This window comes from Danio rerio, chromosome 13 (assembly GCF_052040795.2).
Source record: "Danio rerio strain M-AB ecotype USA chromosome 13, GRCz13ab, whole genome shotgun sequence".
Taxonomy (NCBI): Eukaryota; Metazoa; Chordata; class Actinopteri; order Cypriniformes; family Danionidae; genus Danio; species Danio rerio.
Window position 1 is genome coordinate 26,041,724 of NC_141033.1, and position 23,994 is coordinate 26,065,717.

At 34.6% G+C, this 23,994-nt stretch overlaps 2 protein-coding genes across 4 annotated transcripts in view; one reads left to right on the forward strand and one right to left on the reverse strand.

Annotated features, from left to right (window-relative positions):
- The first annotated feature begins 5,326 nt into the window (after positions 1–5,326).
- On the forward strand, positions 5,327–12,961 carry il22ra2 (interleukin 22 receptor, alpha 2). Its single transcript, NM_001045279.1, is given in 6 exon segments — positions 5,327–5,408; positions 5,789–5,921; positions 6,010–6,188; positions 8,827–8,999; positions 11,231–11,402; positions 11,755–12,961. Coding segments are annotated over 5 exon segments (717 nt in total). The 3' UTR covers positions 11,381–11,402; positions 11,755–12,961.
- Positions 12,962–16,311: 3,350 nt separating this feature from the next.
- Positions 16,312–23,994, reverse strand: part of map3k21 (mitogen-activated protein kinase kinase kinase 21) — a 32,147-nt gene continuing 24,464 nt past the window's right edge. For 2 of the 3 annotated variants that reach the window (XM_087279261.1, XM_087279260.1), the window contains 4 exons: positions 22,740–22,890; positions 22,494–22,588; positions 20,364–21,053; positions 16,985–17,429 (listed from right to left, as the gene is read on the reverse strand). In XM_087279261.1, coding sequence (XP_087135387.1) covers positions 17,044–17,429; positions 20,364–21,053; positions 22,494–22,588; positions 22,740–22,890 — 1,322 coding nt within the window. In that variant the 3' untranslated portion in view covers positions 16,985–17,043. Of the gene's footprint in view, positions 16,830–16,984; positions 17,430–20,363; positions 21,054–22,493; positions 22,589–22,739; positions 22,891–23,994 lie in introns of those variants that run through there. The other variant, XM_087279262.1, reaches the window with a different exon arrangement.

Here is a 23,994-nt window from a genome sequence, read left to right on the forward strand (position 1 = left end):
GTAATATATATATATATATATATATATATATATATATATATATATATATATATATATATATATATATATATATATATATATATATATATATATATATATTACATTTAAATGTAACATTTGAAATATACTAACTTGCATCTTTATCACTGCAAATGTGTCAGGCCCGTAGCCAACCTGATGAAAGGGGTGGGTTTTTTTTTTTTTTCTCAAAAAGTGGATCTTTTTGCAGTTATATGCCTCATTTATTAAGTATTCCATTTTAATGGCATTTTAAGCACTATTTTTAGCTGGATTAGCTTGTCAGATGGTCATCATAACAACACTTTTCATGTACAAAAAATATTTCCTAAAGATTTAGATCTAAATTTTTCATACATTTTTGAAAATACTTAATTTTAACATACAAATTTATTAGATTCTATATCATTAGAAAAAAAAAAATAGTAATCTGGTAATTTGTTTATTAAAAACTGTATCCTATTGTCATTTATTTGGCAAAACTGGTCAGCACATTCCACAATCCTCGGTCAGAATTTGACCATTTGAATAATTAACAACTAATTATAATTAATAAAAAAATAAAATAAAATAATGATAATAATAATAGTAATGTAGAGCGCCACAATTTCTCTAGCCTCTTTTGTAAAAAAAACTGTAGCGAAAGATGACTTCACTTATACAGAATGTATATTTTCTTGCACAGCTGGATGTTAAACTATTATTTTTCATTAGCCAAGACTGATTAGCTGAAATCACACTGAATTGACAGCATACAGAGGATGCCGCCCTGTCTTAAAGCCTTTTTTCGATGGATTATTTTTTTTATGGTATAGCAGTCAAAATAAGACAAATTTGCACATGTAAGGAAAATTCTGGACCTTTGTCAGTTAGGGGAGGGTCTTTTAAACCCCCTAACCCCCCCTTGGCTACCGTGTGTCATATTACAAAATATGTAAATATTCAAGCTTTAGTGTTAATGATATTAGAGTACATTTTTGTTACCCATGCATGCTTGAGAGAATACCAGGGAGTACAATTTGCCCATATTTTAAAGACAATAGATGTATGCAGAAATACCCCTCTTAACAAAACAATAACATTGTTTAAAATCAAAGCAAAATATTACATGCATTTGACCTACATTTAAAAAGCCACTTTCCCTGCTTTTGGATAAGCAGAAGTTGAGAGTGGTATATATGGAATTACATACCATTTTGTATCATTTTCCATTTTCAAATTGCTCAAGTTCCTGTTAAAGATGTTAGAAACGTATGTTCTTACTACAGAGGAAACAAAACCCTCGGTGACAAAGTGGAAAAGGTATAAAACCTGGCATTTAGCATGCAATACGTGACACTGCTCATTATAAAGAACATGTAAATGCCCTTTTAACAATTCAAAAGTGAAGTAAAAGTATGTAAAAGACAAAGACTGGGGAACAAAGCAAAAGGTCAGAGTCTTAGTAGGGTCATAAGAGGAGTTAGATACATTTCAAACCACATATGAAAGAGGAAACATGGTTACAGCCGTTTGAAAACGCATACAGGCATTAGTTGATCTTGTCTTGGTATCGCAACTTATTAAAATTTATAATGCATGTACAGCATTTATTGTGCATGTATTTCCCTTTCCGCATTAGTAAAGTCATCGTGAATTTTCTTTTTAATGAAGAACAAACATGCATATCAAGCATAAGATAAAGCCACTTTTTTATCACTTCTGTGGTCAGTGGCTGTATAATAATTAAGGATTCCCTGAAAATGGCATCAGTGTGACGCCCATTCAAAGAGGAACTATTGCAAATAAAATGGAAAAGGAATATTTCAAATGTTTAAATGTTTAGGCTTCTAATACTTAGACGGTCTGAAATGGGTAAAAGCATTCTAAACAAATAACAAAAACGTAACAGTCTGATCTCACAGGGGAAAGTAACTATTTATCATCAGAAAATTTGTACAAATTCATAAGATTTCATTTATAGCAATGAAAACATATATGATTTTCAAAAGGAGCCATTTCCCAGAACCCCACCATCATTGGGAGATGAGCAAATCTTACTAAAATGGACAAATAAGACTGCAAATAAGCCACTAAATCAAAAATAATAAATCAAAATTTAATTTATTATTTTCCACAAAATTCTACAAATAATACCCCATAACAACAATGTGACAGTAAATAGTTTGATACATTTGCAAATTTATACATTTCAGATATTCACAGCATTTAAATTAACAGGGCATTTAAATTAAGTTTATGTGCACCTGTTTGCACTGATCATCCTTGTAAAGTTACTACAGACTTACTGGAGTCCATTCATTCATTCATTCATTCATTTTCTTTTCGGCTTAGTCCCTTTATTAATCAGGGGTGGAATGAACCACCAACGTATGCAGCAAATGTACACAGCAGATGCCCTTCCAGTCGCAACCCAACACCAGGAAACACCCATACACTCTTACATTCACACTCATACACAACAGCCAATTTAGCTCATTCAATTCACCTATAGAGCATGTTTTTGGACTGTGGGGGAAACTAAAGCACCCGGAGGAAACCCACGCGAATGCAGGGAGAACATGCAAACTCCACACAGGAATGCCAACTAACCCAGCCAGGGCTCAAACCAGTGACCTTCTTGCTGTCAGGCGATCATGCTACCCACTGTGCTGCCCTTTACTGGAGTCCATCTGTGTTAAGTTCAGTTGAATGGGCATGACTGTAAAGGCACACAACTGTCTAAATACAATCCCACTGTGCAGTTAGAGCACAAACCAAGCCAAGAACTCTAAAATATTGTCTGTAGACCTATGAGAGAGGTTTGTATTGAGGAACACATCTGGGGAAGGGCACAGACACATTTCAACAGCATTGAGGGCTCCAGAATGGCCTCCATCATCCGTAAATAATAAAAAGTTTGAAATGACCAGGATACTTCTAGAGCAGGCCTCCTGGCCAAATTGAGCAACTGGGGAAAAAGAGCCCTGGTGCTTATAGTCACTCTGAAAGAGCTTCAGCGTTTCTTTGTGGAGAAAGAAAAACCTTGCAGAAGAACAATCATTGACCAATCAGGCTTGTATGGCAGAGTGAAACCACTTCTCAGTAAAAGGCATGTGACAGCCCGTCTGGTGTTTACCAAAAGGCACCTGAAGTACACTCATTGAACTCTTTGTTTGGAGGAAACTAGGCACCACACATTACCTGAACAATACCATCCCTAAAGTGAAGCATGGTGTTGCAGAATCAGCTGTAGGAATGTTTTTAAAAAGCAGGAACTGGGAGACTAGTCAGTATTGAGGAAAAGATAAATGTACAGAGACATCTTTGATGAAAACCTGCAACAGTTCATCTTTCAACAGGACACCAACCCTAAACACACAGCCAAAATTACAAAGGAGTGTTTACGAGACTGTTACAACCCTGGTCTAGGGTCTGTAAATGTCCCAAAAGTGGCCCAGCCAGAGCCCAGACTTGAGTCTGATTGAACAGAGAAATCTGAGAATGGATGTGCACTGATGCTCGACGTGAGAAATATCTAACAGAGCAATAAAGAAAAGGTTCCAACAACATCTGTCACGTGACTTTTTATACATATAACCAGGGCTTGACATTAACATCCACCAACCCATTAACCAATGCGGGTAGATTTTAGGTTTGGCGGGTTAGACAGTCACTCCTACTAGCCATTTTGGCTGCTTAAAAATAATTTTTAAATTGTGCTTTTCTTAAAAGCAGGATTTAACTATAAAGATGACCCTATATGCGTGCAAACTTGATATTAGATTCGAGTAACAGCCCGACTAACAAAAATAATTGTGTTCGCGTGAGCAAATGACTCTCTGTGGTCGTTAAAAATACCAGGATGTCCTTCGAAAAAGAGTAGGGGTTTACCCTCGGCATCCTGGCCAAATTTGCCCCCTGGCCTTTGTCCATCATGGCCTCCTAACCCTCCGCATATCATAATTGGCTCCATCACTCTTTCTCCTTTCCACCAACCAGCTGGTGTGTGGTGTGCGGTCTGGGGCAATATGGGTGCTTTCGAGAGTAATCACACTGATCACACTTTCGAGAGTGCACACTGGTGTTGGATGAGGAGATTCCCAACCCCCCCCCCTTGTGTAAATAGTTAGAGTGCCCAGAAAAGCGCAATATAAATGTAAGGAATTGTTATTATTATTATTATTATTAAAAGAAAGCAGGTGAATGTTGAATGAGAGGATGATAACTCACGCTAATAGCTAATGTAATGCGCGCAACTGTTTAAAACGTGTGCCGCTCCTGTTTCCTGGCATGAAGCAACCGTGGAAGGCAACTTGGATCGGTTCTCTTTCAAACAAACTAGACAAAAAGTTATGCTACTTCACCCACAGTCTTGCTGCTTTCAAGTGCTCCAAATTTGTCTTTTTGTAAGAAGCATCGGTTTTGCTTTGAACAGATTATTAATTGGCCTTAACCGTGTGCATGAGATCATCCTTTCATTATCACACACAGTTTGTTTTTCACCTGCTTTCCTTTGCTTAGGATTATTTTTGTTAATATGGTTTCATTTTCTTTCTTTTTTTTTACAATATTGCTTTAATATGAGATTAACTCTCCATTTATGTGTAGTTAACTGGTCATCTGAGAGATCTTAAGCCAGGACAGATTACTGTGCATATTTTTGAAACATGACAATAATTATTATTATTTTTTAAGTCAATTGTTTTTCTTTGTTTTGACACATTTTAAAATTTGTGGCCAATAAATAATTATTGTTTGATGTGGTCAGAGATTAATTTGGTAAATCCTTAATTTTGAGTTCTGAAAAGTGATGTGTAATAAAAATTAATAGCAATAAAACACTATGAAACCATAACCCATTTGCTCATACATGACACACAAAAAGTGAAATGAATGAGGAGGCATAGCTGGATTTTTCCATTATTTGATCATTTAAAGCATAGATCTCAAACTGGACACCTGGAGAGCCGCAGCTCTGCACAGATTTGCTCCAACTCTAATCAAACACAGCTGATCTAAATAATCAAGGTGTTCTAGATTAATAGAGACTATTAAGCAGGTGTGAGATGGAGCTGGTTAAGGCTAAACTATGCAGAGCTGCGGCCCTCCAGGAATTGAGTTTGAGATCATTGATTTAAAGCAACATTTGATTTAGTATTCAAGCACTTTTAAATACAAAACACATCTGATTATTTTTTTTAGTCCAGTAAAATACAAATGACAAAGTACGTACAATTATGGTCTACTACGTACAAAAGAGGAAATTCCATGACGTGCCAAAAGCAGAAGTGGCATGGTTTAAAGGTGTCAGAGCCGAACCACAATAATGCCTTTTAACATGCTCACCTTGACCGGTCATCAATGCCTGGACATCGTTTTTGCGATTTCCCTTCTGTGTTGGGCAGAATGTAAGTTTACCAGCTTGTCACTTGCACTGAATTTTGATTTTGAAAGATGGTAATAGATGCAAAACTTTTAAATTTGAATCGATGCAATACAATACAATTTTATACAATTTAAAACAAATTTTACGCTTATTTAGCTTCAAATCAAGCTTTTTTGCTTATAGCCTGCATGCTTTTAAAATGTTTACAAACCATAATGCTTTTTAAAGTATAATTTATATTAGAAAATGCTCTTTAAATATTGTTCACTGAGGAGAAATGCTCTGAAAGATTCTTTGGAAAAACTTCAATGGCACTGCTGCAAAAACCCTCATTCAGAAGAGCTTAAACAACAAACCATCTGCTGCATTTCAATGAAAAGCTGCATTTCTACTCTCTTCCAGGTAGCCCCACTCAGCAGGAAGAAATGGCTCCAACCGAAGTACAGTTTCAATCTTTGGACTTCCGAAATGTCTTACATTGGAAACATCAGCACAAAGCTTCCAAAAACTTGAAATATTTTGTTCAGCATAAAATGTAAGCCTGCGTCTCTCAACCCTACGCGATGAGAAATGACTTGATGAATTCTCAAAATGTTCATGCATATCCCTCACCTTCATTTTAGACATGGAGACAAAGAGTGGAGCAATTCCAAACATTGTCAGGGCATCCGGACGCTACAGTGTGACCTGACGCAGGAGACATCGGACCCCAGAGAATGGTACTACGCCAGGGTCCGCTCGCTCTCCCCTGAGGGCTTCTCTTCATGGGCCATCAGCCACAGGTTCTACCCTCAGTGGGAAAGTGAGTTCCTTTAGAAACGCTTATAATTGTGTAACACTTGTTAGTTCATTTGCACAATGTAAATAAGTATAAAGCATAACAAATATTAGTCTTCACAATTACAATATGAAAATTTACTTTCAAAAGTGACATTGCTTAATGCCTGTTAACATTAAAAATGTGCAGGTTTTATTAATTAATATTCGATTACTAAATGTAGACACACTGCTGTTAGTTAATGCATCAACAAGCAGTGAGAGGTGTGCAATATTTATAGTATATAATACTGTATTTGTTGATTAAATAATTTCTTACATTCAACAAAAACAAATCGTTTGAGTTAAAGAGATGATTCAGCCAAAAATTAAACTTCTACTATAATTTACTTACTTTCCATAATCTTGTTTGAGTTTCTTTCCTCTAAAGAATGTTGCAAAAAAACAGATATTGACTTTTTGTTTTTGTTGTTTCGATTATGGATGTCAATGGCTGGTTTTTCCCAACATTCTTCAGATTATCTTGTTTTGTGTTCAACAAAAGAATGCACACTCTTCTCTCTACAGTATATGCACCTCACACTTTCTCAAACTCCATATTACTTGGACGTAATAATAAAAACAATTGTTTACTTGAGAATGCACTACAAAGCATACACATTACTTGCTTTTACTTGCTTAAATAAATCTTTTGCACAATATCTTGCTTAGTATTACACACTTGTATAGTCTGTCGTACAGTAGGTTTTGTGCATAGTCAGCTAACTACAGTATATAGATAACTGGATTACCACTCCAGTAAGTTTAGGTAATAATAAATGGCTTTTGTGTCCAGTTTTGCCTTCATATTTATGTTTATGTTAATTTATGTAGCACTGTGGTTGTGCGAGACATTGCATTTCATTCCACTGTATGTCCACACATGTAGCATAATGACAATAACGCTCAACTTGAACTTTATCAAAGTTTAGAAATACTTCAGTGAGTAACTGATGAAACTTAGTCATTGCTAGTTGTATTACTTAAAAAAACTATTACAAAATCTATTTACTAATATATATATAATTACTGAAACATACTAAATATTTAAATATTTTTTTAAGTTTATAAGTTTAATACTTTGTTGTTGCAAATTATATGATCATCATTAGTTTTCTTAATAGCAGACGTATATAATATAACAACATAATATAAAAATAAATGTATTGAATATCAGCAAAGATAAGATATAATAAAAAATTATAGATTAACTATCATGTATCAAACATGCATATATAAATATAGTTCCTTATGTATTTAATCATTTTTATTACATTTATATTTAGCTTCTCTAGGCAGCTTTTAATATAATATAATATAATATAATATAATATAATATAATATAATATAATATAATATAATATAATATAATATAATATAATATAATATAATATAATATAATATAATATAAATCTGGGGTCGCCATAGCGCTCCGGTTTACCCCACAGTCCAAAGACAGGTGAATTGGGTGCTGCTTTCATTCTACCGAATAACTTGTTTTGTCTTCACCGAAAGAAAGCACTCTTCTTTCTTTATGTACCAGACACTTTCTTAAACTCCATGTATAAGAACTTAAAATAAGAATAAAAACATTTGTTTACTTGGAAAACACCACAATTTATATGCACTACTTGCTTTTTAACCTTAAATACCTCTTTTACACAATATCATGCTCAATATTGTGCAGTATTAGATACATTGCTTGTAAATTCTATCTTAGGGTATGTGTATTTTCAACTAATTATCTAATTATATGAATAGTATTATGGATTGACACTCCAGTAAGTTAGCTATGTATAGGTATTAAAAATGGCTCTCACCTCCAGTTTTGCCTTCATATTTATGTTTATTTATGTAGCACTGTGGTTGTGTGAGACATGGCATTTCATTTCACTGTATGTTCACAAATGTAGCAGAATGACGATAATGCTCAACTTCTTAAAAGTTTGGAAATACTTCAGTGAGTAACTGATGAAGAAATGCTCATTTTTGGATGAAGTATTCCTTTAATGATTCAACGAATCATTCAATAAACAGATGGTTCACCCAAAAGGGAAAATTCTTTCATAATTTAATCACCCTTTACTTTTTTCTTCTGTTGAACACAAAAAAGATCATTTGAACATGTTGGAAACCTGTAACCATTGACTTCCATCGTTTTTTTCTACTATGGCAGTCAGTGGGTACAGTTTTTCAGCTTTCTTCGAAATATATTTTTTTCTCATAAATGTTTGGAACCACTTGGGGGTGAGTATAGCACAAGTAAGATTTTATTTTTGCTATCCTTGCAAGAGTCTGACAACTCAAATCTATTTATTCACAACAGGCCTAAACTAGTCAATACGCCAATACAACAAAAACTAAGAACATTTTCTGTCAGTATTGCACACCCCTAAATATGTTCATGCCTTACACTAAATCTGTTTTACAATGCTGATTATAATCGGTTGCTAAAAGATTTGTTGACATAAACAAATTATCTTCTATAATGTACCATATTTGGATTTATTCTGGTGCCAGTCAAAGAGGAAGATTGCACAGTGCACTTTGTGATGGCATAACATTTAAACATGATTTTTTTTTCCTGTGGAACTTATCACCACATAACTTCCTCTGAATTACAGCCAACTTCAGCCCACCGCAGATAAAGGTTACTGTGGCAGGAGGACAGACCATTAAAGTTCAGATCAAACCTCCGAGAACTCCACTGAGAGGACACAACGGCAACAGGATACGAGTGACAAAACTGCACAAACTCACCTTCAGAATATTTCTGATGCACAATGACGTAGAAGAGGTAAGAAATAATACACAAGCACAAACAAAGATATATTATGAAAGGTTTTAATTCAGTAAACAAACACGTTTATAAATGACGCAGCCTATTTTTAGCAGTTGTTTTGCTCTCTACATTTGCATAAAGGCCAGAGTCGATGTAAGAAGAGTTTCTGGATTGCCGCTTGGCCAATCAGATTTAAGCGCCAAAACTAATGATTAAATATTACCTTTATAAAGATAGGGTGACACGGTGTCTCAGTGGTTAGCACTGTCACCTAACAGCAAGAAGGATGCTACTTGGAGCTCCGGCTGGATCAGTTAGTGTTTCTGTGTGGAGTTTGCTTGTTCTCCCTGTGTTTGTGTGGGTTTCCTCTGGGTGCTCCGGTTTCCCCACACAGTCCAAAGAAATGCACTATAGGTGAACTAAATAAGTTAAACTGGCCATAGTGTGTCTGTGAATGCAAGTGTGTATGGGTGTTTACCAGTACTGGGTTGCAGCTGAAAGGGCATCTGCTGTGTAAAACATTTATAAGTTAGTGGTTTATTTTGCTGTGGTGACCCCCGATTAATAAAGAACTAAGCTGAAGGAGAATGAATGAATTTAAAAAGATACTATGCTACTGTTAGACTTACCCTCAGGTTATTTAAAAACTCTTTCTTATGTGGAAGATATTAAATATTTTAAGTGTCTTTCTTTCAAAGTAAGTAAGTAAGTAAGTTTTGGTAAAGCCAAAATTAAGGAAAATGCCCCTCTTTTGAGCAGCACTGGTTCAATCAAGATACATTTTCACATTTAATTTTATTAAAGATTTAATGTAGTATCATGAGCCATAAAATTAACCAATCAGCGACAACATCAGGAACTTAGATTTGAAGTAATGTCCAAACCCTCTAAAAACTACAGATAGTAGTAATAACAATTTAATTGCATCTAAAAAAACTTAACATGTATTTTGAGAGCTTATAAGGGGAACGATTCAGTTATGTAATTTGCTATAATATGTCTTTGCTGTTCTTTGGTAAAATCTGTGCACAGTATCATGGGTAATGTAGTTTTTCAGCACAAATTCCACTTTAAAGATATGTTTTTTGATTGTTTTTAAATAAATTGTTCTTACACTATATATTTTCTGATTTTCATAGTATATCTATTAATCTTGGTACTTTCACTATAAACTGACATTGTGTTCAGCATAATTGAGTACACCCCATTTATGAGTATTAATGAGTATTTTTATTCATTTCTCAGTGAATATAGGCAATTTATTTTGGTGCATTTAAACAAAACAGATTTATTAAACGGATATATTTATTAAAATAATATTTTAGTCACCAAACATATTTAGAAACTGAAAGATAATACATTTAAATTCAAGAAAAAATATTGCAAAAACTTACAAAGTTTCAACTATTTTTTTTATTTGTTTGCTTTTCTTGATTTTTCCCCTTTTAATTTTGTATTGAATATTTTTCCATAACTTATTTTATAAAATTACAACTTATTTTGTGAGTTAAGCTCCAGATTTGGCCTCAGTACCGACTAATCTAATGCATGTGTACAAATATATTATTGTAGAGCTTTCTATTAAAAATATGAATTTAAAAGATTTGTAAGGGGTGCACTTATATATGCTGAGCACTAAATAAACCATTTTAAGAGGTTGATATTTTAGAAATGATGGGATGTGTTGACAAAAAATAAATAAATTGAGTGTGTTAACTAGCGACATTAAGAGTTAAGAAAATATTTTTTTGCTTTGTTCTTGGTAGGGCAGTTAAACGGTTGATAAATGCAGACATAAAAAAAACAAAAGCATATAAACTTGGAGCTTACAACAGGTCTGTCACCAAAGTTATTTTTCTAGTTAAAAATTGATGTTCCTATTAAGAAAATGAATAGAAGTTTTTTGTTTTTACTTCTGCAAACCAACTGTTGTTCTGTATGGAAGTGCATGATCATCAAAATGCGTTAGCTGCCATCAGTATTCAAAATATCTATTTAAAACCATTCTATGCTTCACAGACACGACTCATACAGCTTTACCTTTCAAACTTAAAAAGAGAGCAAATGATTGGGTTTTTGTAATAGTTCATTTGCTGCTTTTTAAACGTTACTTATTTGTAACAACTGATCTGAATGGGAAGCTGTGCAGATAAAGAAGATTGAAGATATTTTAGCTTCATTTAGTCAATGTTTTATAAATGACTCCAAACATCTGAACTTCACTAAAACTATCTTTCCCCTAACAGGAAGTTCATGAAACAGACAGTTGCTCCAAGGAACTTGTAATTGAGGGCCTCCGTCCGAAAACCACCTACTGCCTTCAGGCTCTGTCTGTTACTCCTCGCTCGGGCCGCATAAGCTCGCGGAGTCCCAGGACCTGCATCACCACTCACTGAGGGTTTATAGTGGCTCCCACAGGTAAGCGTTACGTAACACATTATATGGTTTCTTTAGTTAAGGGGAACACCTGAGATCAGTGATGGTGTCCATGACAAGTTTCCACCTTTGTGCTTTCTCCAAAGCTGCCTTCTGGGCATTGATGCTTGGTAGACAAAAAGTAGACAAAGTGAGCACAGACACGCTACTTGTCATTTGAGATGGAGATTGCACCCTTGAGACGCACTCAGATCAAGTTCCTACAGCCTTAGAATAAATTACGATTGTCTTCCTTGCTAAGAGTTTCACTCTTAAGAATTTTTTTCTCCACTTGTAGGTTTTAGAGGATTCCTGTTATTTCAATTCTAACACTTCTGTTTTATTTTTCCTACAGGGTAAGGTTGCCTCAGGACCTCTGTTTGACTGAAAATGACTCTACGCACACACACTACCTTGAAGAATGTCTGAAAATGTTCACTAACGTCATGTTTACTACAAACCTGGCCTTGCCTTTAGGTTACATTTAAAGCTGAAGTGTGTAATTTCTAGGCCATAAAAGGGAATGGCAAAAATAATGAGTGTTTACACACTGATTTCCTTTCAGTGGTTGGACAAACTCAGCTCACACCACTGGTTTGAGCCAATAGTAGTGTGCAAAGAGTCAAAGGAATTTCAAAAGAATGCTGTAGGAAATGAATGAATGACTTGTTTGTCTTATTTAGTATCAAATTAGGCTAATTAATGTAAAAATAAAAACACGTTTCAGGCTAATGACTGGTTAAAAACAGTATGAACTAATAGTCATTTAGAAACTGAACACCAGTCAGTAGTTAAACAATACAATGCACAATATTCACTCTTCAAAATACATAGAAACATACACTAGATATCGCAGACAGACTCTGAGCAATAGTGCCGCCACATTTGTACAGTGCTCCCAGGACAAATGTCATTCAAGCGCACTAGTCAACCGCAAAGCCAATGTGAAAATGCTGGACTGCCTACGAGTGTAGTAAGCAAACAAAGCATGAAGGCAGAACATTTCATAGGTAATATTTCTTTATTAAAGTTTTTGTATGTTACGAAACAAGTTACCTTATTGATGATAATACAGCCTCTTACTGCACTGACCATAAGGCAAAGTAGCACCAACTCACACTAAATACAAGGCTTATACTAGTTTTGGTGAATAGAATAAGCAAACAATGTAAATTAAATATGAAAACAAGATGCTGATGCCAGAAACTTGTAATATTTTTGGCTAATTGAACGAGTCGTTCATAACTGCACTTTGGTCTCACATTAATTTCAAAGGAGTGCTACCCTGTACTAAAATGGCGGCTCTATTGACGCATTCCTTCCAATAGGCAACAAAAGCGTAGGCGACATCTAATGTAAATATCTATGTTCAAAATACATATTTATTTTTTGCAGCGACCAAACGATCATTATTAAAGGAACAGTTTTTTCATAATGTTATGTTAAGAATGTGATCGATAACCAAAAACATTTGTAGAATACAAAGGTTTTTGGTTAACAGAACCATCACTGTCATTTAAGGACCTTTATTTTCAGAGTGTTAGCCTGCAACCTATAAAGAATAAAAGAAAAACAAAGAAAAACTGAAATTGATCTTTGTTCAATGTGAAAATTACTCACATACACACTGCCCAGTGAAATGTCGGCAATTTTCACAAAGGCCAGGCTTACTGCAAGGTTAGAGTGTAATTTATTTTCAGCATAAAAGGGAAAAGCAAAAATAATGACTGTTTGCACATGGGTTCAGTGGTTGGACAAACAATGTCATCTGAAACTCACACCACTGGTTTTAGCCAATAGTATTGTAGATATTCTCAGGCGTCTCAACAAATGTTTTACTTTAAGTTATTTATTAGTGAGTTAGGCTATAGAAGAAAGTATTTTATCAAACACAATCATACACACTTCAGCTTTAAGGCTAATGACTTGAAAACAAATAAATGCACTTTGTTTAAGCCTGAAAACTGCACACCAGGAAGTAGTAGCTGAACATTATGATACACGATGTTGGAGCACAATGAAATGGCTACAGAAAATAAAAGTAAATATGCATGAATGTTGTATAAATGTTTTATTGGTCACTTGTGTACAGTAAAATAGTAGAATTTGATATAAATGAGATGTTTTCTGGGCTCAGCCCTTTTTTTTTTCTTTGAGCCCTCCTGGAGCAAATAACCAGTTTACATCTGAACAGAACAGCTTTAAACATTAAACTGGTCACATGGGTAAAACACTGGATTTAAAAAAAACGAAAACACAACGTACACTGTGCAGACACTAAAAAGCAAGACCTGTAAAACTATTTGCAGTGCATGTGTACCATACAGTATATGTAACAATCTTTCAAAACCATTTCACAATCCAAGACTTCAACTTTGGCGAAAACGTCAATCTTCTGTTGCTTAATTCCCAACTCCTTTCAACTCTGTGAAAAGATTTTCACATCTGGGAAATAAAAACTGCTTCGAAGGTTTAATCTCTACCAATCTCCGACAACAGGAGAAATGATTGTGCTTAGTCAAAAACACCAGATCAATTCCTCAAAAACAGGCAACATAGTATCGTTACTTCATTATGAATGTAATAATCATTGCAAGACATAAAAAAGAGGCACCACAATGTCTCTCGAGTCCTTTGTTCGTATTCATCCTAATATGCAGCTGTCTATACTAATCATAACATTATTAATATACAGTGCATCCGGAAAGTATTCATAACACTTCACTTTTTCCACATTTTTTTATGTTACAGCCTCATTCCAAAATGGATTAAATTAATTTATTTCCTCAGAATTATACACAATACCCCCATAATGACAATGTGAAAAAAGTTTTTTTTTTAATTGTTGCAAATTTATTAATCTGAAAAATCACACGTACATAAGTTTTCACAGCCTTTGCTCAATACTATGTTGATGCACCTTTGGCAGCAATTACAGCCTCTTTTTTAATATGATGTCACAAGCTTGGCACACTTGTTTTTGGGAATTTTTGCCCATTCCTCTTTGCAGTACCTCTCAAGCTCTATCAGGTTGAATGGGAAGTGACGGTGTACAGCCATTTTCAGATCTCTTCAGAAATGGTTAATAGGATTTAGATCTGGGCTCTGGCTGGGCCACTCAAGGACATTCACCGAGTTGTTGTGAAGCCGGTTCGGAAGATGAACCGTTGCTCCCGTCTGAGATTAAGAGCACTTTCATTTAAGATGTCTCTGTATATTGCTGCAGTCATCTTTTCCTCTATCCTGACTAGTCTTCCAGTTCCTGCTGCTGAAACATCTCAAGAATGATCAGTGGAAACAGAATGTACCTGAGCTCAATTTAAAGCTTCACGGCAAATGCTGTGAATACTTATGTTATTAGGGTTGGGCGATGTCTAATATGAAACATCACGATGGACGATGACATCGTCGTCATAGGGGGGCGGTGAATTAAGTATGAATAATTAATTAATTCATAACGAATTAATTATTTGTAGCCTACCATTTTAACTACCTGAACCGCATGGTCTTTGTTTTACCCACAACCAAATTATAAATTAATAAAGTAGTTACACACATAATTATATAATATTATATACATAACCAGTCTACTGACCCGCTGACTGCCTGGACCCACTGAATCGAGCGCATGACAGTGTGTGTGTGTGTCTGTGCCTGTGTGTAAGTGTGTTCACGTGATGTGCGTTTTCAGTGGTAGTGTGGAAGAGGGAGGGCTGCTCAGAAATGCTAGATGAAACGCCAGAGTGGATGTGAATCGCTTTCAGTCTAAAATGCCATTTCAAAACTAAGACCTGTTAGTGTAAATGGGGCCTAAGTGTGTATTTTTCGCAAGCGGATTTGCAAGGGGGCAGGGCGGAGGATCGCGATGCTGGCTCAGCATCGTGGTGTCTGTAGGCCATCAGCGATGGACGATAGCATCATCTATCAGCCCAACCCTAATGTGTATGTGATTTTTAAGGTTTTTTATTTTTAGCAAATTTGCAACAATTTAAAAAAAATCTTTTTTTTACATTGTCATTATGGATTATTGTGTGTAGAATTTCGTGGAAATAAATAAATTTAATCCATTTTAAAATAAGACTATAACATAAAAAAATGTGTGTAAAAAGTGAAGCGCTTTGAATACTTTCCTGGATGCACTGTAACCATCATTATGTGACTCAAATTCCAGTGCTACAAAACATATTTTGAAGGAACAACAACACATAATAGGTGTATTTAAACAGACAGCAAAATGACTCTGAATAGTTACAGTAAATAATTCTAGTCCCTACCATAAAAAAGAAAAGCTTTTCAATACTGTATGAAAGTTTTCTTCAACTTTTCCGACAAACCAAGAGTTACAGTATTCTTCCATTTGACACCCCACGATCACAAAATAACCATGTGTTCTGAATCACATCTTATATATATATATATATATATATATATATATATATATATATATATATATATATATATATATATATATATATATATAAAACAGTACTATGACAAAATGTGACAGAAAAACAAAACAAAAAAGCAAGATACTGAACTATATAACAAAAGTACATTTCAAGGAAGGTGCAATGACTCCTGATAAAATTATATAATTATATAAACCTATTTAGTAAACCTATATGCATAAATCTAGCATTCTGGTACTTGATTTAGAGTGGATTTACATCAAATATTAGGCTTTGAGTGGCCTGGAATGATTCATTATATAATGGCAATATTGATAGACACTATCAATATAGCCGATTCATTTATCATTATTTGGCAGTACAACAAACATCTATATTTCAGCAACGTTCAGGGATCAATTAAAAGAAATTCCACACAAAAATGGATGCAATCTATTAGTAGAAGTTTAGGGAAACTGTGTTAATTCATGAACACACTGTGTTGCAGACATAAGCTCTGTAAGTTTGGTCAGTCACATTATCTATGCCACTTCATTTCTACATTGATTAATATTCATATACAAACACTGTGGGCCCTGTTTATGCCTTTCATATGACATTACATGATACAAGATCAAATGACAAAAACACAAACACTTTCAAGATCAGTAGTTTCTAACAGAATATTGTTGATCGTTGTGTAAATGTGTACAAATCAAGTCACTTTGTAAAAACTGCAAACCTCGACTGTAAGTTCAGTGGAATGTTCGATTCATTCGCTTCATATACGTCACTTCATATTAAATTACATCTCATGGTAAACAGCGTATAAATAAAAATACCACAGAATATATCCAGCAGCAATGGCTCAAATATTGATCAAAGGCCATGATGTTAAGGGAAAAGTTTACCTAAAATGTTTTTGTTGTTAATTGACTCACCCTCAGGTCATCCAGGATGTAGCTTTTCCTTCAGTGAAACATTAAAGAAGACTTTCAGCAGAATTTCTTGTTCTTGATCACACTTTCAAGTCAATGGCTACCTGCACTTCGAGAGTCCAAAAAAACATACAGGTGAAACAAAATTAATTCAACTAACACTAACAGCATCCGAAATGTCTGAAGTAAGCAAATTAACAGCAGTTTTCATTTTTGGGTGAACTATCCCTTAAATCGTGGACAAAAACAAAAACAAATGTTACGTTGAACAGGCAGACTCTAAACAAATACAGGATTGTGTTCCAGATGCAGCTTATTTCAGGATAAAAACTGTTTCTCCAGTTCGAATACAGACCCCCGACTTGGTGTGCTCTGTATTCGGCAGAGGGGAACGGTGCAGTCTCGTTTTTGACCCTCTGTGTCCATGTCCAGTAATGAGCAGCCGGTTTTGACCTCAGCAGGGAGCAGCATGTCCAGGTTTTGGACACTCTTCTCCCCAGAGTAGTGTCCCAGAGAATAGCTCTTATTGCGACTCTTCAGAAGACTCCAGGAATGAGATTTGCCTCTGAGGGAAAGCGGTCTGGGTCGAGATACTGATTCCCCAGAGGTCTGCTTGTCTTGAGGAGGCTCTTTGTCAGCCTTCTTCTTTGTAGAAGTGGTAGAAGAATCAGCTAGACTGACTGGAGAGTTGCTGCTTCCATTGACTAAAGCAAAATGAGAAGTCAGTAAACAACAATTGAGAACTTCAAAATCAGTTTAATGCAGTAATGAAAGGGTACAGTGATATGTCATCTATCTACCTACCCATCTACCTACCGCCCTACAGATAGATAAATAGATAGAGAGATAGCTAGATATTTTAAACCTTCATATAAAACACTGATAAAATCTAAAAAATAAAAATGCCACAAGTAAATGTAAATCTCACAACATTGCACCATACAGTATAAATAATCTAGATTTTAGATACAATTTTCAAAGTGTTGTACCTTTTTTGGCATTCTATTGGACAAAAAAATGACAAGTTTTGAAATATATATTGATGTTGGTACGAAAAAGAAACATCTGGATTGAAATATTGGCTATAATTCTGCATTTATGCTTACATTATTTTCCATTTATTAAAAAAAAATATATAATCACTGGGAAAAATCCATAGTCGGAATGCTAAGTAAATTTAGATAGCAAATATACAATATGTTCAGAATGAAAAGGGAGAGTGTTTTAAAATGATTTAATAATATTAAAATTAATGATTTAAACATTAAACATGTCAACTAGGCATGGGTCGATAACCATTGCAAGGTATATCGCAGTTTGGAAAAGTTAAGGTTTTAAAACCACCAAAATTTTCTGCTATACCATTTAAAGGTGTTTGCAGATTTATTTTTCCTTTTTTTTTATATAGTTTTTATATAGGACAACTATCTCCAGCAAAAAAGATATCCAAAGATGCCATTTAACATTGTAAAGAAATCTGTTTTTGAAAGTTACAAAGAAAGCAATAGTCAAAGATTGATTTGAATTATTAAGCCTGACATGTTTACTGCTCCAAAATATTTTTAATGTTTCTTTTTAATTTTTAATGGTTAGAATCTTATATCGGCCCATGCTAATGCCAACAAAGGCAATTACTATGTGAATCTATACATGTTTATCAATATTAGTATCAATATAAGTGGATTTTCAGGATTTAATTGCAAATATTATTTTACACTTGCTATCTATATTTAGATTACCTTATAAAAACCATACAAATAATACTACTTTGAAAACTAAAATGTCATTTTCAAACTGTCTAATGCTATGACGCAATTCATTTAAAGATCACAATTTTTTTTTAAACAAGTCACCAGAAATCATCCTAAATATTATGACCAGAGTTGGGGAAAGTTACTTTAGAAAGTAATGAATTAAAATATTGAGTTACTCCCCAATAAACTAGTTTTTTTTTTTCTTAGTTACTTTTATAGCTAGTAATGCGTAAGTAAAGGTAAGTTTTGCATTATTTTTTTCTGACCTGGCTGAGGCTTGATCCTTTCAGAACTTGCAGTTTTTTCTTCCTTTTTTTTTTTTTTAAATAAAGGAGCTCTGAAACTAACAACCTTCATTTGTTTAACCTTCATTTACCTTAAACAAAATAAAATAAAAATGAACAGGGTAATGTTATCTTCGGGAAACTTCCTCACCCATAGCTCTACATGCTTTATTTACAGACTAATGAGTTTTAAGCAACGCATTTGCTACTTTTGTACTTTTTGTCCTAAAAAGTAAAGTCACTGTTCATTCAGATAATCCACTTTTCCTTTTCTTCCATGTGGTCAAAATAATAAGAATATTTCTATTGCAGAAATGTAAATCTCTGCCATGTTCCTTTCTGTCTGTTTCGCATTGCGTACGTGATTATGTTTGTTTTAATACAGCAAGTTATTTTTAAAAGCGAATTAACTTAAAAGTAACTCGCATTCCATTTTTTTTAAGTATCTCTAATATTATTACTTCATTTTGAAAAGTAACGCGTTACTTTACTTGTTACTTAGAAAATTAATATTACAGTGTTTCTCAGTCACTTTGGTGCATTTCCCACAGCACTATTTACATTTGTAGAACAGTTAATGCATTTTTCAAAACAATTAGTCATTTGTGCAAATCATAGTAGCAGTTTTTTCATTCCTTCCAACAAATCGCAAATGCGTTTGGACAAGCATCAATTGCTTTCATACAACTCTCAGCTGTTTTATAACTTGATCATTTGCTTAAGTCATGTCAGTCAAAATTAACTACACTTGTGAATGCTGAATAGTCATTCCATATAAAACTAATAGTCCTCATTTCATTACTTGAGTCATTACATACAAAAATGTTGAACTAGTTGTCAAAATCTGTCAAGCAAATCTTATAACAAATTTAAATCTGAAAATGTCTTCTATATTGAACATTTTCGTGAATGATTTACAGACCTATGTATGTTGTAGGTTCAGTTCCAGTATGTACTGCAATATTGTTTACAGGTGTGTACAGCTCTATACAAAGGAGGTTTATGTTTGTTGTAAATAAGGGTGTATTTATTCTTTTGCACAATGCAGTGAATATAATAGAATTGCTAAGAGCAAATCCAGTAAAAATGTGACACATACATATTCAATGTCTTGTACTCAGATACCTTACTAAATGCAGTGATGTCTAACTTTGCTGTTGTTTTGAAATGGCTGTGCTAATAGTATAAAGTGCTGTTTTGAGCATTTTCAGCAATTGTCACCAAAATCTGGCTTTTTTTTGCATTGGAAATGTACAGAGTAAACTGTCATAATGAAAACATGACAAAGCCATTTGACTATCTTGTTCATAAACAATGGTGTCAGGACTTTTCATCTTGACGACACTGAATACTTGCTTTTGAGGAATGAGCACTCCATTTTGAGCAAGTGACACGCTTTTGCAGGTTATCAACTAGGTATTGCAGTTTGTACTAATTATTTTGAGAAATTAATTAACTGTTGTGCAAATGTAAATAGTGCTGTGAGAAATGCACCAAAGCCACTGAGAAAAACTGCATTAGGCAACTTGAGTAACTTGAATACGTTACCCCCAACATTAATTATGAACATCCTTAAGCACAATTCTTCACCATTACTCACCGTTCTGGCACACAGCCGGACTGGACTTTTTCCTCCTCAGTCGAGAGTTGGCTCCAGAAGAGAGCTCTTGTACAGGTGTTAAGTGCAGTCCTTCACCAGTACCATTACTCTGAGGCGTCTGTGAAATGCCAGTCTCGTTAACCAGGTTAAACCCAGGACCCTCAAAATCTGACTGCAGGAGGCACTTGGTGGAGTTGCACTCAGAAATGGATGACATGGCGAGCAGGTTTACGGGTGCTGTGGAAATCTCATCTTTTCGCGAACGTCCGCCTGGAGGGCTGGTGCTGCGGCGGAAGCGAGTGGCGCGCTGAAACAGGCCTTCTTTTTTCTTCTTCTCCTCACGAGGCTCAGGTTCTTCATTGGCAGGGTTCTTACAGACCTCTCGCAGGTCAAAGCCGAATGCGACAGATGCCAGGATTGAGGCACAGCCGTAGAGAACAGAGTCAGTGCGGCGGCGGGTGGTGCTGCGCTTCAGGCTGTTGGTGGGTGTGTGCTGTGGGGTGGTGCTGGTGGAGCTGGTGGAGGTGGTTGGGTCCTCCTGGCTCTCAGCTCCTCCTCCTGTTGAACTCTGGTTCTCCCCTGGTTCATCTTTCCACAGAGGTAGATCGATATACACCTGGTTGGGGAACTTGAGTTGCTTTGGTTTGTTGTCGGATGAATCAGCAGAGCCTGCTTCATCTTTATTGGTCCCTGAGGGGGGGAAATGCCAGTGCGTCAGTTGATCAGCAGATCAGTTTAAATCTGCTTTCCCATTTTGGAACCAATATCACAGACTTTAATTACATACTTCTATACACACAATGGTGTCAAAGACATACTACAATAATAGTTCTTAGCATATTTTTCCTAAAAAGGAAATCAGTGGTTACAGGTTCTCAAGAAATTATCTTAATTTGTGCTCAACATGAAAAACTTAAACCTTAAAGTTAAGTAAATGTTTTCTATTATTCCTTTTAACTATTTATTTAAATTAATTTCAAGTGTTTGTGGAAAAAGTGTATGAATTTATGTGTGTTCAAAAAGATGTGTGTTCAAAGCAATGTGTTCAAAAATCTCTGCACACTTTAGATATTTCGCAATAGAACTAATTAACAGGTTTGTGAATACTATGAATAAATTGGAAACATGAAATAAAAACCTACAACATTACAACATTTGTCACACAGGTTCTAATAGTAAAAACTCAAGAAACATTTATTTTCTCCACAGGGAAAGAGATTTTTACCAAGTAGTAAATCGTCAATCTTTTGTAGCAATATTATTTTAATGTAGGCAACGTTTACAAATGAGATTACAACAAAAAAAGGCCTAGGCTAGTATTATAATTACTATGTATGTGGGACTTTTATTTTGAAAATGAGACCAACATTATAGGGCTCTCAGGTAATGAAAACAGGGATGGTGTACCATGGAATAAAGAAAAGTTGGCTTATAAATGTATTATTTATATTGGATATATATATTGATTATATATTTGATTATTTTAAGGTGTATATTGTACTGAATTTAAGTGTTTATTGCATCCTTATGCACCGTCATATCATTCAGCTCTGAGTGAAAAGGACAACAATTTTTTGTGTTTTTAACATTTATTAATTAATAAATATTCTTGCCTCGGTATTCACATACATCAATACCACAAAAAACAACATTAAATACATCTCTTTACCCCTTTTGTCGAGTATTACACAACTTTGGAGCACATTTTCACTTCATTCATTCACTCCTTCTAGCTAAAATAAAACTCTCTACCAAATCAGTTGTAAAGATTATCATTTAACAAATATTTTTTTGACAACTAAAGTGATTATTTTGCACATGTATTTCAGAGCACATCATGCCGTGTGTCTGTGTGTGTGTGTGTGTGTGTGTGTATGAGCTGCTGAGCATCAGAGGAGAAATCATTAATATGACCATTACAAATTTCCAAATAAGGTAAACACACCTAATATGTAAATATCAGCAAACAATTATAGGATATTGAATCAATGACTTCTATGGCACCTTTAATTTCAAGAAGTTGGTATCTGGGAACTTGGCTTTTGTGATACAGTTAAATGACAAGACAGATATATGAAAACGGAATACATGTAAATAGTAAATAGAAGAAGGGCTTCTTTTTTTACATACCCTGGTCTGCAAACAATGCAGCTAATGGAACAGATTTCTGAGACTTCAATAGACTGGTGGACCAAGGACTGCTTCCATCTGAAAGAGGACGAATTCTAAAGACAAGATGACAAGTGACAAACACAATTAATAACTCATAAGAACACAGTAAAACTACATGTATTTGCCAAAGAATTGAAATATAGCATATACAATACTAATAAACAAGCCATTGTCTAAAAGAAAAAATAAACACTATCCCCCAACCTTTCAGCACCATTTCCTCTTTCCTTCGTTTGCACAGAGCTTGGTCCCCATGTGCGACCCTTCTTCTTAAACCCTTTCTTGACATCTTCAAACTCCTCCGGTTTGTAATTGGTGCTTCGTCCCCATGTCCTGTTGCTCTCATCCAGAGTCACTAGAGATAAAAATTGACAAAACTTGAAATAAAATTGCTTGTACTAATGGAACATCCACCAAATGACAATCCCAAGATCTCAAACACACTGCAAACTGAGATTTAATCTATTAGTCCTCCACAGCAGCAGTTTTTTTTAGGGGATTAAGAAAACCTCCACCATCCACCAACACACAGATGGAATCACCACTAGAGTTAGATCATTACAATCATTCTGAAAACAGTTAATAAAGCTTCAGAAATAACATTGGGTTTACCTTATTTTATTTAAATCATAAACCATTGTTGCAACTAGGGCTGGGTTATTTTTACTGATGATCAATTTGAATAGGATGTTTTGCACCTTTATAAGAATTGCAATTTTAAATAAATATCATAGCAAACACTGCAATTACAGTAATACAACCACTGGCCACATAATGAGTCACTTTCAAAATACTTCTATCCAACAGAATGTGCGTTTGTGTTTTGAAAACACAAAATGCAGGTAGCAGATTTTTTTTTTTAAATTTAATAAAAATAGATTTGCTTTGATTGACATTTTTTGTGTGGCATCCAGACATGAAAACAATGGTCAAACACTTCCATCAAGGACATGTTTGGATACAAAAAAGGAAGAAAAAAGCAGTGCAATAAAAAATTATTTAAAAAAATTATTAACAAAACATTTGTTGTTAATAATAGGCTGCTTCTAATAGGCTACTAGCTAAGTGTTATGCATTGTATAAGACATTTATGTATGCATATATGTATTTTTCCATTTTGTACGAACCACCCGTGACACCAGCATTAACTACTATGACAATGAGCACCTCAGGTGCTGATTATGTGCTTTTTTCCAGTCCTAAACGTTACTATTTTGAATACAATTTTTTGCCATTCTGATAGTTTATCTCAAAAGTTAAAAATAAAATAAACATTAATTAAGCATGTACAGAATGTACTTTTAATAATGTTAAAGTGGTTTAATATTTATTCAGAATTTTCAAAACCTGTCCAATTGTGCACTGTTCTGTGCTTCTCAATGTCTAGTATGTATTTCGCATCTCGTTTAGACAGACAAATTGCTTGTTGTTGGAATCATGTCATGTTGTTTGTAGTTAG